This window comes from Falco biarmicus, chromosome 10 (assembly GCF_023638135.1).
Source record: "Falco biarmicus isolate bFalBia1 chromosome 10, bFalBia1.pri, whole genome shotgun sequence".
Taxonomy (NCBI): Eukaryota; Metazoa; Chordata; class Aves; order Falconiformes; family Falconidae; genus Falco; species Falco biarmicus.
In genome coordinates, this window is record NC_079297.1 from 21,996,375 (window position 1) to 22,013,671 (window position 17,297).

The following is a 17,297-nucleotide window of genomic DNA, read 5'->3' on the forward strand; positions in this document are numbered from 1 at the left end:
TTAATGTCATAATTATATAGCCATGTGCATTCCACTTAATTAGGTATTCTAAATATTTAGGAATGTTAGCATTTTTATAGGTTGCTGCAATACAGAGATAAAGAGGACAATGCTGTGGAAGATTGATAGCCGAACAGTGTACGCACTGTTCAACACTGTCCAAAAAGGAACATTATGTTGCCTCGATGCAAATGAAGATTCTTCTTTGTCTGGCTGGCTTGTGTGAATTTGCTTTTTATTTTCCTTCACTACGTGATACTGACCAGTGTGAAATCTTTTGTTAATATGTGAATGTAAGTGCTTGAAAACGTTGCAAATGCGAAGCATGAGAGCAAAAAGATATTAAATATATGCCAGTTTTCAGCTCTTCATTTAGAGAATCTGTATGGACTAGCAGGAAAACTATCATGGGAACTGTTTTTTCCAGTAACAAAAATATGAGAAGTTGCTGTTCTGTTCAGAAAACAAACTGCTTTTAGACTAGTAAACATTAAACCCTTTTGTGGAGCCATAGCGTTGTTTTGCTTGGTACAAAACAGTGCTTAAGACCAGTATGCTGTAAGCTTTTTTTTTTTTTTTTGAGCTGTGACTGGAGCATTAGAAAATTTAAAAACAAGCCTGAGGCAGCAGAGGAAAAATACTGCACCCCCAGGAACATTTCTAGAACAGTCTTTCGTGAGAAAGATGTTACATAAAACAGGGTATTGTAGAAGGTGGTGTTGCGTTATAAGCATCTCCACCATAATGGTTTCTGATGATCATTCTCTTCATTGTGTAAGTGACCTATGACTTCCACAGACTGCTTGCTGTTCCTTCTTCTTTCATTTCTAAATTTGTTCCCTTAAAATATGCAAAAATGGGAGAAGCATCCTAAATATTACATGGTGAGTAGGGGTGTGTGAGTGTGTGTGTATATATCTCAAACAATATTTCAAATGTGTATTTGCCATCTACTTAAATTCATCTGGATCTGGTTTTGCCAAATTGTAGGTTTAGAGCCTGAGTGATGAGCAACTTCAGTGGCTTTATTTAAGCCTATGAAAGAAATAAACAGTGATCTTGCTTTTAATAAAGAGACTAAATGCATTGTTTGTGACATCTGAAGTATGCGTGTTTGACATAGTTAAAATCAGACCATAAGCCAGTGTCCAAAAGGCAGTGCTGAAGACTGAGGGTCTGTCAGGCTACTGAAGACCCAGAAAAAAACATCTGTGCAGACCTTTTCAGTCTGAAGCCAGCTATGCATTCCTTTAAGCAAAACTGGTCAAGTATGCAGCCTGGCACAAGAAGCTCGTGTGCTGTGAACCAGGAGCACAAGGGAGAACAGGCGGACTGAGGAGCCGCTTCCCCAATAAACCACATTGTCTTAAGAAATAACGCAAGAATAGCCAAGTAATAACTGTTCTGCTAACCAAACTGATTCTGTAAGTAGGAAGTCTTGCAGTCCTTGGACAATCATAGAATGGTTTGGGTTGGAAGGGACCTTTAAAGATCAGCACGTTCCAGCCCCCTGCCAGGGGCAGGGACACCCCCCACCAGCCCAGGCTGCTCCCAGCCCCGTCCAGCCTGGCCTTTAGCACTGCCAGGGATGGGGCACCCACAGCTGCTCTGGGCAGCCTCTGCCAGTGTCCCACCACCCTCACAGGGAAGAAGTTCTGCCAAATATCTCATTTAAACCTACAAGGCTATTTAAATGTAAGAATGGGTGAATTGCATCAAGATCTCAGTGCTGGTCTTGGTTTTGCAGAGGTTTCCCTGCCCAGGATCAGGTGATACTCTGTAGCGGGGCTGTAAGCTTCTGGTGACCCAGCCTACTTGGTGGCCTGGAGCTCTGATGTGTGGAACTTCCCAAAGCCTTAATTTGTGAAACTACAAACTATTAGTGGTTATGGGTACCAACCTCTAGCTTTTTTTTTTTTCTTTTTTTTTTACTTCTCTGCTTGTACCACAGGGCACTTAAAAGCAGATCTCTTAGCTTCTTATTTGAACCGTAGACTTAGATGAATTATGTTTCTAAGCAAAGGTACATTTAGTTGAGTATTTGTATACACTGCCTAGTGGCAATCTGATGCAAATCATTTCTGAACACACATCAGTGATTTGCTTTCACCTTGGTGTAATGACTGAAGACACTTGTCAGTTGGTGGCTTGACCTGAAAATGGTTTGCAAATTCTCAAATTTCATTGCAAGCTCAGAATTTTGACTTGAATGTGCTGCTGTTTGTACAGGTGGTGGGAAACTTTTTGAGTTGTATACACCATAGACTTGCTGTCAGTCAGGATCACATTTGTGTGTTCTCCCTAGCAATACTGAATTTTAAGAAAGGATGATGTTTTACTGTAAACACAGTAATTTTATATACAGTATATTTGTTTGAAATAAGCTGCTATGTGAAGTGCTAGTTTTTCGTTAAATTGGATGTTGGGCAGGAAAAGATTTACTGTGAACATACAAAGGTGGTTGTATGATTGCACATGGATTTTTAGTAGTGTAATTGTAAACGCCACAGGTTACTTATTGAAAGGGTGAATGCAGAAAGAAACAAAATGCATCTAACGTTTTTCCGGAATGTTCTTATGCAGCTGTGTCTGTGTGCAGATCTTTTTTCTCTCTGTACATTTTTACTTATAGCTAAGACTATAAAGCTAGATGTTAAGGATTATATTCACTTGAAAAATATCCGCATTTCTTGTTTATAAGTGGTTTTACTGCGGGAGGTGATTGTCTGAGATGGCTGTCTCAAATACAGTGTTAGAGTACAGTGTGTTCTCATAAATTGTGGTTTATGCAGTGCTTTATGATACTGAATATGCAATAGAGCTTTTCACAAGGAAAAACTGGTCAAGAGATGGACTCTCAAATTAAAATAAACCAAGGACAGAATCCAGTGCTCCTGTCTAACTGTATCGTTGCTCAGGTAGCCAGTATTTTTCCTCCCTCCCCTTGTCTTTTTTTTTTTTTTTTTTTTGTTAGATGATCTTGAAGTGATACCAGGGTAGGCTATGAATGGAGATGTTCAGGATTTAGGGAAAAGAAATAGGAAGTGAGCATGTCAGAAACCCTGGAAACCATCTTTTCTCTCCTTCCTCCTTCCCCTATTCCTTCGACGGCTCTACAGTGATGGTGCTGCTTTAACACTTGCTAGTCTCTCTGTAATCTTAATATTCTCTATTGTTCCTATTAGGAAGAGGAGATACAGTAATACAAGTTTCTATACCTATAATAGAGTAATTATTTATACTTCTACATAAGAATCGAGCTTTTTTTTTTGTGTGGTTAATGTTGTGTAAAGAACATACTATATAGCTGAATGCTTTAACTTCTTCACAGAAAAATGGTTTTTATAAAGGAATATTATTTCCTTGCATGACTTTTTAATTTTTTTGCCAACACTAATAATGAGTATTTGCTTTCTGCTGTTCAGATCTTCCCATTTTGTGTTCTCAGTCACCTTATACTTGTTTAAGGACACAACAGGGTGTGCATAATAACAAAATCAAGCTGTGTTTTTGAAATGTGTGGGCTTGCTCTGTCAGTAATGAATTATTTCCTTTTTCTTTAAAATTGAATCATACATGAGAGATCTGCACGGAGACTGACTTTAGCGTGAGGGAAATGGTGCTGCAGCAGAGCATGCAGAGGACTTTATATGTAGCTGCTGCTTCTCACTTAAAGGCACCACAGGTTTTGGGGGGATTTTCTCAAGTAAAAGTAATTTTTCACAAAATAGGGGCTACATCAGTTTTGTGCATCTGCTTGTGCATCAAGATTACATTTTATTGTTTTTTAAATTAGAATACGCTGTCCAGTCTTTTACATAAGTTCTTACAAGTCAGGCTTCTTTTACTCTGTAGTCCAGTAGAAACCTTGTAGTTAGAAACTTCAGTTTAAGAAAATAATGTACCAAAAAAAGTCCACTCTTTGGGCCACTGACTTCATAGCTGCCTTTGATTGATCAAATATTCAGTGTTGGGCCTTAGGAATCTGGAGTACCAGACCAGGTTCAGTTATGTTACAGAAAATAATAAAATATCTATTTAATAGAAGGCTTAATCTCTTTTTCTCCATGAAAAATATCATGATGAATACTGAAGCACTAATGTTCAAAGAGCTTCCTATACTTACATTTTGATCAATTGGTAAAATATTTTTATGTAGATTTGAATTAAAATGAAAATAAATATTGGAGTACTGTTGTATTTGAGTACCAGAGGAAAACGAAACAATGCAGGATATTAAGCTGTCAGACTTCTGTGAGCCTTTTACAATTCTGTTACAAACACAAAATAAAAATATAAGGGATATATAAGAATTGTAGTGATATTCACATTCTTCTGGATTCAGATTTGTCAGTGTGCTCATGCATTTTTGATAGCTGAATTCTTGCCAGACATGACGTAGGACAGACGTGTGCTTGAACAGAGTTAACTCAATAGGGCTGTGTGTTTCTGCTGTGTATTTCTGTTCCTGCCCAAATCTGTTTTATATGTCTTTTTGTCATTAGCTGGAGAGCAACCAATTTGTTTCAGCTTTGAAAATACAAAAATAAGAAACTTGATGTTCATTTTGAGAAAGAAATGTCCAGCTTCTTAGTTGAAAACGCATAATATGACACTGTAACATTTAAGATGCGGGTTGGATTCAGTTTGTCTCTAACAGAGAATGTGTCACCTTTAATGTGTCATAGTTTAGCCACTAGCAAGATTGAATTATTAATATGCGGCTCACAGATTTGTATCCTAGAGATCTCTTCACAGTAATTAATTCTGAGGATGCTAATGCGTGCTTAAGAAAAAACAACCCTGAACGTTATTGGGGTGGAAGCAGGAGTGCCCCACAGCATCATGGGGAAAAGAAGTCAGGTATAATTCTCTTTCCAGATGGCACCCCTACAGGTGAGGCAGCAGCCTGTGAAATTACATTCTAAATTACACTACAGATGAGCAGAGCACACTGAGCAAAACGCTTTGGTATAAGTAATAAATGACTTGATTCAGTACCATTGACGGTTTATGTAACTTACAGGAATGCTGTAATGAATTAGGGGGGAAGATAGAACTTGGAGTGTGGGGGGGAACCAACAGTGCCAGAGTGGAAAGGTTGAGGAAAGGACGGTGAGAATTTCACTGTATTTCTCATGAGAAGGTGCATCTTCCAGCTGTATTTCTTCCACTTGTTTGGTAGATGTTGTAGGTGATGGGCATTTTGGGCAGGAAGAAATAAGAGGTGATCGCTTTATAATTTACTGACTCTTGCTGGTAACTAGTCTTAAGATAGTCCTAGAAGTTATATTTTAAAACACTGTGAAAACAACTCACTTGGAGATAAAAGCGTAGCAAAATTATTTGTATGAACTAACCATTTTCTTTTTTAAAAATGGCAAGAATAAGAATAAAAAAAAAGAACACTCTGGTTTCATTCTGTGCTTTTGTCTTGCGGTAGGCATAAAATCATCTCTGCCTGGTGCGACTGGAGCTCCTGGCTTGTCCAACCATTTTGCAAAGCTTACTAAAAATCATATTGCTCACAGACCAGTAGCCTTCATTCTGGGACTTGCTCTAAGGACTTCACAAAAGTTAAAACAGTGAGGTGGGAGAACAGGCAGTGTTTGGAAGAAAAGTGTCCAGCAGAGCACTGTCCTGTTAGCCAAAGAAAAGGCTGAAAAAAGGGCATTTTCATTACTGCCAGACCATGTTCTTATTGAAAACAAATACATTGTGCTTCAAGTTTCCGGTTTCTAGCTTTGTTTTCCGTTCTGAAGGCTGCAGTGTGGACAGTGACACTTATAAGCAATTCTGAACTTGAGGCACTTTTTGTTCCAAGAGCCTTAGGCAAAATAAACATCCAAGACTGCGTAAACTTGAAGTAAACTCGGTGGTCTTAGGAGTGCAGTTCCCATGCAATGCTGTCTTATCTTCAGTAGTGTGGTGTGAAGACATAAAAATAAAAAAAAATTTAAAGAAATCCCTACGACTGCGCAAATGTGGAAGTGTAGGAAAGATGAAGGAAAAAATCTTCATAGTTTTGCCGTGTTTGGTTACTGCTGACTGGACCTGTAGGACTGCAGGTCCAAACTCTGGACTGCCAGTTGTCTTTTTTGTCCTTCCCTAGTGGCAATCAGTGTGTAAGTCAAGGCAGGTGGATAAATTGCATTTTAGGCAAAATAAGAATTAGAACGCTAAGTGGAAAACCAAAATGTACGCTGGTATGATTTGTCTGAACTGAATTGATTTGTTGTCGTAAGAATGTATATGTGGGTGAAATGTGATGCAAAATTCAGTAAGAATACAGGTTGTACTCAAACTGGGAAGATACAAAGGGGTGTAAAATCAGTAAATCCTAAACCAAAGAACTTGTGTATCTCTTAGAAATCTGCATATGACTTAAAAGTAGTTGTGAAACCAGAGGTTTTATATAAAATGCTTATTGTATGTAATACTACTGTATGTTTTTTATATCTCAGAAATGTTTAAGGAAATTTTTCCATTTCAGAAAATGGCTGACTCGGTTGAGGTTGCAAGAAGTTGTTCTAAGCATCTATAGCAGTATGAATAACCTGCTATAAAATTAATCTCAGCACCAGAAAAACTACATAAATCTAGTTCGAACTATTTTTATCCTGAGAAGTTATGTTCAGGTGCTGCTAAATGACAGAACATCCAGAGAACCAGCGTCTTAGGTGTATGATTAATTTCCACTTGTCTTAGCATTGCCCAAGCTGGGACTGGGCACCACGAGGTCGCAAATGTGAAGTAGCAGAGATGTATTCCATTTGGTGTTCCTCTAACAATGATTTTCATGGTCAGAACTTGCAGTTCTAAGTGGGAAGGGATTTTCTTGGGGATTTTTTGTTCTTTGGGTTTTTTTCTGCATAGTCCGTCAGAGTTATTAGTAAAAAATCAGTACATATAGGTTTTCACTTTGAGTTGAATTTGATTTCTTTGGATGTAGTAGGACTCTATCAGTTAATTGCTGATATCTGTTGGATGTTTGTTGCCTATAATTTATTAAATTAATATGTGCTAGATAATTGCAATTTGGGACGTTAAAGATGATGCTTTATGTAACTAAAGTTTTGAAGTGACAATGCTATTGTAGAGAAATTCACTGGGTGCTGGCTCTTACAGAGGTGTATGGCCACATAAAGTTCTTAAACTGTGTTGATGAAGTCTATCAGTAGATTCATTAAATAGGCTACACAAGAAGCATAACTATTTCTAAATTCTTTCCCTTTTCTATAAACAGGGTTATTTCCTCCTCTTTGAGTCAATGCTGGATTCTGTCATCTATGCAAAGGACAAATACCTGGCAGAGGGAGGCTCAGGTTGGTGTCCATAATTCTCTTAATAAATTTAGCTCTGGGGGGAAACTAAATGATCTTAGAGATATAGAATAAGCTATGCATGGATGAGAAAGTTGCCAGTCTAAATGAAAAATGTTTCCATTAGTTGGAGCTTGAAGGCATTAATTTACTGTATGGGTAATAGAAGAACATTTGATGGGGTATCAAGGTCTCAAGTTAATGGTGTTTTTAAGAATAAAGGGGGTTATTTATGCTTAAATACAGTCTAAATTTTTCCTCCCTACTTCTTCCCATACATGTGGGTATTTGTTTTCCCTTCTCAAAATCCCAGTTTCTGCCTAGCTACAAACAAAGGAAAATCAGTTCTATTTTGTAAGATGTGATACTGTTTGAGTAAGCTACTGTGAATTAAAAGGAGAAGTGGAGAGGATGTTTTCCTGGAGGAGGGAAGTTTTCTGGGGAGGACATAGTTTAAAACACAACAAACCACATGAAGTAATTAATGCAATTGCATTGTTTCAGTTAAGCATGTTTATTCTGTCCCAGTGGGACTTATTTGTGGTTGGAGGGCAGAGAAGTGACAGGACAAAAAGGTTTTATTTTGAAGTAGAATTGTTTTATCCTTTTAAGTAGCTTGGATAGTGTCATCTTAAGTAGTCTTTAAATGCCTGTAAATATTATTCCTCATGTGGTGTGGTTTCCTGTATGAGTTCTGCATATGCTTTATTCCTTGTCCTTAATTCCTTTGTCAGTATTGTATTTCATATTGACCTTTTCAATCATAGTCATCAGTCTGGGGTTTTTTTCCTCTTTTGTGCTAACTGTGCACATAGTTAGTTTCACTACGCTGACTTAATGATTGGATTAATGGCTGTGTAACACTGCTCGCTGCAGTGCTTCCCTTTGATTGCAGTGAGCTCTGTATGCCACAGAGCACAGCAGAAAAAAAGGGGGTTTGTGCAATTGTTCAACATTTGGTCACAAAGCCAAATATACAGGCAAAAGACTGCAGTTCATATTCAGAATCCACTTGAACAATGTGACAGATTTAAGAGCTTTTTTTTTTGTTTTCAGTAATGTAGAATAGTCTGGTCAGATCTGGAACGCAGTTGTGGTGTACTTTATATAGATAGATGCTGATAACTTTGTGTTGCAATATAATTAGATCTGGGGACATCCCGTAAAATAGTAAGGAATCATTTCATATTCGGCTACGATTTCCAAAGCCACCTGAAAAGGGCCGGAAATTTTGGACTGCTGTTGAAACTGCAGTAGTATCTTGTTCTCTATTTGTAGGTTGGTACGTTTGCTAGGGCCCCTTGCCTCCCAACATTTGCTCTGACAGTGTGTGCTGGTTCTGCAGTACACTTATCCTTGGAGGTTTGAGTATTGCACGGCTGCCCATTGGTATGGCCAGATTTTAAATGGAACGCTGCTTCCTTAAGGCGCTTACAATTACTGCTCTGCTGCCAGCTTGTATAGCCTGTACGTGGTTGTGCCGAAGACTGGTGACAACTTGCTCAGCAATCAGCTTAGCCAGGCAGACACTTCTGCAGTGTGGGTGAAAAGCAGCAGAACTGTGGTCGCATTCAAATTTGGGTGAGCCAAAACAGCTTGTTCTGAGGCACAGTCTTACCAGAGAAACTCCTGGATCTGCCACTAAGTTTGATTTTTATCTCAAGCCACTCCATACTATTGAGCTCAAGATCATTATTACAAGGACTGTGTGAAAGCTGAAAAAAGCAATAGAAGCGGCTGCCATTTGGCCAAATCTTCCAGTGTCTGAGCCGGGAATAGAATCCAAATTTCTAGATACGCGTTCAGTCAGTCATTTCATCATTATTTAAATTTAGCCTATTGGCATGCTGAAGTGGATTATATCAAAACTGTCTAGGGGAATGTGTACAGTATATAATAGCTTTATTTGGGAACATAAAATTCTTGCTGTCCAGGACCCATCTGTTTGTTCTTTACAGCTATTAGTTGCTAGAGTATAGATTTTTGCATGCACTTGAGCGCCGTGCACATTGAAGAGGAGCAACATAGGTGAGGAAGGCATCGTTCAAGGCATAATACTTTTTGCTTGTTCATGTCAAAATGAGGATGGTATTCACTTGGAATTATTTCCGTGTATCTGGAGGATTGCTGCCTTACCCTTCAGTGTCCTGAAGTTTGTGAGGCATTGCTAAGAGATAGATAAAGGATTTCCCATCGTATTCTGTCCACCACGTGAGCTGTTACTAGTGACAGATGACTTGTGGGCACTGAGTCGAGAAGGACACAGATGGTCAAAACAATGAATCTGTGAGAGCATGGAGGAGTATGTGCTTTTGTCCAATCAGCATTTTGTTCATTTCACCTGTGAGAAGGAATAATTATTAAATTATAGGCTTAATGAGAAAAAGACGACAAGTCTGTCAGAATCACACAGGGAAGTGTTATGGGATGCTCCAGAAGGAGCAGAGGATTTCCAGGGGAATCGAGGATAACGGGTGAAATGGCAAATGCAGTTTTAAGCAGATGCTTTTAAACACTTAAACACTACAGAGTTTAGATGATTTAGGTTGATATTTAGATAAGATGCTTACTTTGCCAGTCAAACTTAGGCATAGCATATGCTTCTGGCCACGGGTGGGTCTGTAAATTTGGAATTTAATGTATTGCGGTAGCCTTTCGCCTGCACCCTGTTGGTGGACCACAAATTTCTTTGTGAAGTCTGAACAAGGCATTGTCTACTTTTTTACTGCTATTGATAGGCTAAACTAAAAATGCAGATTAGATTAGAGCATTAATGTTTACATTTTTGCATGTTCTTAATGTTTTGTATAATTGATTGTGAGCTTTGCTGCTGATTTAAGGATTTGCTGTGAGGACGAAAAGACTAAAGAAAGACTGATTTTGATCCTGCTCAAATATTTCACACTCGATAGACATGGTAAATTTTTTCCTGTTAAGACGGTTGCAGAAACGCACGCTAGTCTGGGGAAGGAAGGATATGAACTAGTTGATTACTTTCTCCTTTGAATTTTTTTGATTGCAGCATTGCTAGCTCGCTTCTCTAAGTGTATTTTGTAACTGGGGTCTTTCAGTCTTTTTTTTTTTTTTTTATCCCTTTTCTCACCATACTCCTTGCATCCTATGAAGAGCCTTACCTGAAAAATATTGCCTCAGAGGCTGTAGTTGCTTGCTTTTGTTGTCTGTTTCACACTGTCCATTAATTTTTGGAGCATCAGTGGTGGCTCTTGAAGGTTTGAAATGCTGGGAGGTAAAGCCAAATACAGTGCAGTTGTCACACTAGTTAGTAAACAGCAATATGAAATCTTCAAAAAATGGAAATCTCTTATTGGTGGCTCCAGAAACTACTTGCAAATACTCCTACCATCAGATGTTGGGGTTTTGTTTGGATTTTGGTTTGGGGGGGGGGGGGCGTTGCTGCGTGTGTGACAGCTTTCAGGTGTACTTGGAACCAAATGATTTGTTTCAGACAAGACAGTTTGACGCCTGTCTGTTTGGATACTCATCAAACTGCCTTTTTTACTGCTGAGTTATTTGTAGGCTGTTCCTGGAGAAACCTTCTGGTTTGAGTTCCTCATCTGCAAAGCAGGAATGATAATTTACCCATGGGATTCCAGTTTAAGCTTGCTGATATTTATTTTTTTCTGGTTTAAACAGTCAAAGTGAGAAAAATGACAATGTGTTCATATTTTGTATGAACTACTCCTTCTAAAAGTAGAGGTGGCTGCTTAATGCCTTCATATGGGGGGAAAAAAAAACCACCAGTGCTGCTTTAGGAGAGACTCTTCTTTATCATTAATATGTATAAGATGATTTCCTTTAGGATGAAGGACTCTCTATATAAAAGGTCTAATTTCAATTTCTTGTTTCTATCTTTGGTATTTTACAAGGCAAAAAATTCAGCTGTTCTGACTTACCATGCTATACCAATGATTTCTTCATACTCATTTTGATAAGCTACAATTTCAAGCAGAGCTGAAGACAATATGAATTTTACAGTTCACCAGATTTTGGAGAAGAAAAGAGAAACTTAGCTTCAGTTTTATAGATGCTGGCACCTTCATGTATCACTAAAAAATAAAATAAGGTGTTTATTAGTCGGTGTTTTGCTCTGAAGCCAAATCAAGGATTCAATGTATGTGGCTTGAAACTCTTAAAAACAAAATATGGGAATTTTTATGTGGAAAGAAGTCTAGCTAAATAGAAACTGAGTTTCTCTTACTATTTGATATTGCTGTAGACAGCCATGTTCATAGCAGCTGTTCTTTATGTCTTTTCCAACTCATAGTGGATAGAGATAGCCAAGAGATTGTCTGGCTTGGCTGTAGGCAGCTGTTAAAAAGGCAAATGCCAGTTTTCCACTACAATTTGGAAAACCTGTAAATAGGTACTTGCTCTGAAGATATTCTTGGGAGAGGGGAAAGCACGAGTGTGAAGACAGTATGCAAATGATAGCTGTCTTCCTGAAACTGTGGAAGCAATCAATGAGGAAGTTCTCTTCTGTCTGTTGGGTGACTTCCATACTTTTAAGATGCAGATAGAAGAGTGGTTATTCTCGCCAGTACTCAATAATATTTTTTTAGGTTTTAAGGCAAGTACCAGCCAGAGCTGTTAAGAAACAGGAGTACAACTCTTGAGTAAGAATATTTGCCGCTATCTGGAAATAACCTCTTTTCACAGAGGTTTTTTCTTACTGCAAAACCCTCACCTGAATTTTCCTTTGGATGGGTGTCTACAGTTATTTAATACATTTTAAGTCAGTTTTTGACAGAAGCCAGAATAAGCTGTTCCAAATAATTTTCTTCAGGCACCAAGTTTCCAGTCATTTCCTGGCAGTGGGATTCAACTGCAAAGATACTTTGTCAAGAACATAAACATGCTACCAGGGTAGTGTGGAAAAATTAAGTGCCAATGTCTAGTCTCTTCTGTGGACAAATGAGACACCAGAAAATAAAGCGGCAGAAGAAGTATCTTGTCCTAGATAGATACTTCTGAGTTTAGAGCTGAAGAAAGTTATTTCTTCTTCTAAGATGTTAATCTTAAAGAGGGGGCAAAAAAAAGTCCTCTTTATGCATGTCTAAAATAAGATTTCACTACTCTGTTTCTCTTGTTACAGTTTATCCTGACATTTGCACCATTAGTCTAGTAGCTGTTGGGGATATGAATAAACATGTGGACAAGCTGCTTTTCTGGGAAAATGTATATGGCTTTGACATGTCTTGCATGAAGAAGGCTGTAATTCCAGAAGCTGTTGTGGAGGTGCTGGACCCAAACACACTGATATCTACAGCCAGTGTCATTAAGGTACGGTGGTACTTACATACTTTAACAGTCGGATTAGAAGTTTCATTATTTTATGGAGGATGGGGAAAAAAATACACACAAGCATGCATACACAAACTTAGACATCTTCAAAATTATATGACTGCAGTAAGGTTCTTGGCGTTAAGACTGTAAGACTTGTATTGATTGTATTTATTGCCTTTTTTTATCAAGTTTGAGCTCTTAAAGTAATTGGTCCGTATTTAGATTGTTCTGTTGTACATTTGTTTGTATCCAAACCCAAATTTACTTGTATTCCAGTAAGTTAAAAGTTCCGTAAATGAAATTTAAACTGTACCAAAAAACCCCAAACCCTTGGAGTCTTTTCTTCTACTTTGCTTCCCTCTTCACCGCAGTCAGCCTACTGAGTCACGGGGGGACTTCTTACTTCTTTCTGTGCCAAGATAGCTGGCTTTAAAGATTAAAATTGACTGGAGGGTCACTCACTATCACCCATAGCTTCATCCAACAGAATGACCATGTCTGAAAAGGCAACAGTAGTTTCTCCAGTACTCATTGAATTAATTTTATGCGTGCTTTTCTGTGTTGTCTTGGTTGTTTATTGCAGCTTCGTGATGGGGAATAGCAGCAAAGATGATGGAGTCATTACAGATGTCTTAGGTTTTTATTTTGAGCTTGTTGAGTAGACTTCTAGAGTCAGTGAAATAAAACCACTAAGGACACCTATAATAATTTGTGTGCCTTGAGGCCTAGAAATCTGTTTTCCTGGGGTGTAAGGAGAGGGTAGTGAATCGACTCAGTTGCTGAAATATACCTTGTACACTTGTCATTGTAGGGGAGGGTGAATTCCACCCCTAGTGAATGAATGTGCACAAACCAGAGGTACTGAGGTCAGGAACTGGAGGCCGTAGTTGTTAGCAGTCTGACAGGTCTGATCGCACAGTGAGCGGAGGCGTGGGTGCTCTTCCCACCTCCATTCTCTAATAACATTTTGCATGTTCCGATTCAAGTGGAAATGCAGCTGAATACTTCTTGCAAATAGGTCAAGTTTGTTATACAGAAAACAAATAACAGATAATGTGATCTAAATTAACAGCTGCATGGATAAGTTGAGCTCTGTCAGTTTGTTAGGCAAACAAATTTAAACAGCATCTTAACCTGGAAAGTGATATCAATAACTACAGTAAAAGGTGCCCAATGCAGTCTGTAAGCTGCTGCAGTTTTAGAAGGAAAATGCTTTGCTGGTCTTTACAGTGTACAGTACTGTATGTGCCCCTTGAATATATGTCATGAGCGATCTCTGTCCAGCTGAGCTGTACATGCCTAGCCAGTTTTGTCATCACACAGCATTTTCCATTATGGTTGTGGTTAATGGTTTTATACTCATTTGTTCTCAGTAGCAGTCGTGGTTTTTAAAAATAACCTAAAGTCAGTGCCTGAGCTCGTTTGCTAAAGTTACAGTTCAAAGTGCTAAAATTAATGAGTTTGGTAACAGTAGCATTATAGGTAAATTGTTTCCATCGATAGCCACTCCACGGAACAAATGGATTATGTTTTTGAGGGAAAGTTTAAAAATCTTCCTATTTATCATATGGTTATTATAGAAGATATTTTAGCATGTCGGCTCAAATGAGCTGCTGCTTGTTTTGTATAGTTTATATTATAACTTTTCATGAAGGAAAACATTGCCTAAAGAAGGAGGAGACAGCATCAAGAAATATTGATGAATGATGTATAGGACGTTAAACTTCAGCGGTATATGACATTCTTCAATAAAGCATTTTAACTGAATACATAAACTAAAGAATTTCATAGAGTGAAAAAATGTGGTGGAATTTTTAAGACCAACTGAAAACTGAAGCTTACTGCTCTTAAAAACTCTCATTTTATATATATAGAAATAATAAATCAGAATATTGAAATGCAAGCTGCAATTTAAGTTGACAATGTTACCGCTGTTATCCTGGATGCTGTTATTTTACGTTCATTTCAAAATAGCAAAATTGCCTTTAAAGATGAGTAAACGCTGTTTTTTTACTGTGAGGGCAATGGAGCAGTGGCACAGGTTGCCCGGAGAGTCTGTAGCCCTGGAGATACTCAGAAGCCATTTGGACGTGGTCCTGAGCAACTGGCTTCAGTGGACCCTGCTTTGAGCAGGGGTTGGACTAAATGGTCTCCAGAGGTCCCATTCAACCATTAATTATTCTATGATCAATATAAAAATAACCTGCCAAATCAAAAAGGCCCAGTTGTAACCTATATCAGTTTCATACTGTCGTTTAGCATGAACTAAATGAACAAGAGGTAAAACAGGTGATGATGCCTGTGAAAGCTACTTCAATTTCAACAACGGGCAGCTATCATCAAGAGCAACTTTTCTGACCAGCATTAGCTACTACGTCTGGTTCCTTACCTCTGCGAGTCAAGGTGTCTGTTTATTTTGGCATTTGGGGAAGAGAGGGCTTAAGTGTGTTTTCAGTGTGCAGATAGGATTAATTGGGTTTTAAGTCTCTTCACATCTTTGGAGAACTGAATGAATATTGCCCTAGAAAGGCAGTCTTATTACGAGAGCAACTGAACAACCTTCATCCAAAGGAAGATCTTGATTTAAATTCAGCTCTGTTACTGATGGAATTGTATTATTCTTTTTCATAGCGTATCAACTGTAATACCGCATCCACTCCAGAGTTAGAATTCTCTTCGGATTTCACCCTGACCATTACAATGAGCACAAAGTGTACGGTAAGACAATTTTAGTCTCTTCATATATGGTCAATATCGCATTGGACTAATCGACAATGCATTAATTATGCTTCATTTATCATCAGTCCTTACCTTGAAACATTCATTTCTGCAGTACAGAGGTGTCAAATGAACCCTCTTTGCAAAGAGAGATGGATGTGAAACCCCACTAATGGTGTTAGTGTAATACAGGTAGATGAGGCAAGGGAGAGAGAAGGAGCCTGAGCACTGGGCTCATTCTGTTGTGTTCACTAGCCCGTTTGCTGAAATGAGTTTTCTGTTCAGATGAGTTGTGACCACTGTGCTCAAGAATAATGCAGCAGTCAGTGTTCTCGGAAGAGCTCCTCTGAGTTCAGTAAAAAAAGTGAAAAACAAGACAGATGTGGGAAAGGTAGGCTATAGCTCGTGCAATAAACATATGGTGGCTCGTATGGCAAACAGGTTCTCATGTAGGGAAGTTCTTGAACTTTCCATGTGAAGGCTGAGGGGGAACAAATACAACATTCGAATCTGAATAACTGGGGGCTTACTGCATCAGTTATATTTATTGCATGCAAGATAATATTTTTACTTTCTGTAAGTTCATGTGATTTTTATTCAAAAGAACACTAATTCTAGAAAGGCTGTGGAATATGATTGGAGGGGAGTTATAATTACAGCAAATGGAAGCTTATTCATCTTAGTATTACAGACTATGCTGCATCAAATTGAGTGAAGACTCTCCAGCAAATCTGAGTTGGCGATCTCACTCAATTGAGTATTATTTGTCTATCAAACACTCTTTAATATGAAAAAAAAAAAAAGAAAAAAGAAGGAAAAAAGAAGTTTTCAGTCAAAGCTTTAGAGTTAAATGAAAACTCAGTACTAGGGCATCTTTCAAACGCTTCTTTGAAGTTGTGCCTATGTTGCTCAGTATGAATTTACATAAATACACATTCATTTTGTGGCTCTTTTTTGGTGATCATTATGGTATCTGGTAGTTATAAGAAAACAGAAACACTGATTTTTGGATTAATGGAAAGTATCCCCTATTTATTTTTTTCTGCAAAGGCCCATGCAATTTGTGTTTTGTGTTGTGTTTTGGAAGTATAAGTCAAGGAAGATACCTGAATATTTTTATTTAACATACTTCATGTAAGGATGTGAGTGACTTCTGAAATAAAGATGTTACAAATGTGTTTAAAGCTAAAACAAATCAGGTATTCCAACATAAATATTTAGAGTGTTTAGATTGGTACCTATGTAAGGATACCTTTCCGATTTGACTGAGTTGTGGTGTGCTGCTTGCTTGCTTTGTTGGAATACGGAAGAAAAGAATTGAATACAAGAGTGTTTGAAATGTTAGCACTAGGCAGGGCAGTGGGGTAAAAATGAGGTACAGATGAGGGAGTCTGATGGTGGTGTAGACTGAAGTAATGCACTGAGTTTTTAAACACTAAATGATAAGCAAAGGCAGGATGACCTTAATTGTTACGGATTTTATGATTGCAGTGCTATGCTTTCACATTCAACATCAATTACAAATGCTTTCCACCAATTTATTTAAATACCCTCATCAAATTTGACAAAAGTTTGTTAGGCTCTGAGATCTGTCGTAAAACCTGAAGTCTTTGTAGCCTAGCGTATTGTGATACTTCTGCTGGGAATTTCATGCTTAGCTTTAATTCACAACACATCACAGAATCAAGTCCAAAGTAGCTGATTTTTAATAGCTTGTGATAAGTCTGCTACAAGTGGTTTATTTGGCTTTTGCATGTCTACATGTGAGACAAAGGCTTCCTTTGATACAGGCACGGAGAATATGTGGCTGTGTAATGTAAACACTTGAGCTGGTAACAATCTTGGATACCTGGTTTTGGATGGACCTGTGTGTCAGTCCAGGATGCTGCATTTGCCACCACTTCTGCTGCATTTTGGATGCAAAAGAACTTGTTGGTGTTATAAAGTGCAGTT

At 38.2% G+C, this 17,297-nt stretch overlaps 1 protein-coding gene across 3 annotated transcripts in view; it reads left to right on the forward strand.

Annotated features, from left to right (window-relative positions):
- Window positions 1-17,297, forward strand: part of PRMT3 (protein arginine methyltransferase 3) — a 63,924-nt gene that overhangs the window by 24,776 nt on the left and 21,851 nt on the right. For all 3 annotated transcript variants that reach the window (XR_008824264.1, XM_056353894.1, XM_056353895.1), the window contains exons 11-13: window positions 7,247-7,325; window positions 12,436-12,623; window positions 15,258-15,344. Coding sequence is in view for 2 of the 3 variants with exons in the window: in XM_056353894.1 (XP_056209869.1) it covers window positions 7,247-7,325; window positions 12,436-12,623; window positions 15,258-15,344 (354 nt within the window). In the remaining variant the exon portion in view is untranslated. The remainder of the gene's footprint in view (window positions 1-7,246; window positions 7,326-12,435; window positions 12,624-15,257; window positions 15,345-17,297) is intronic.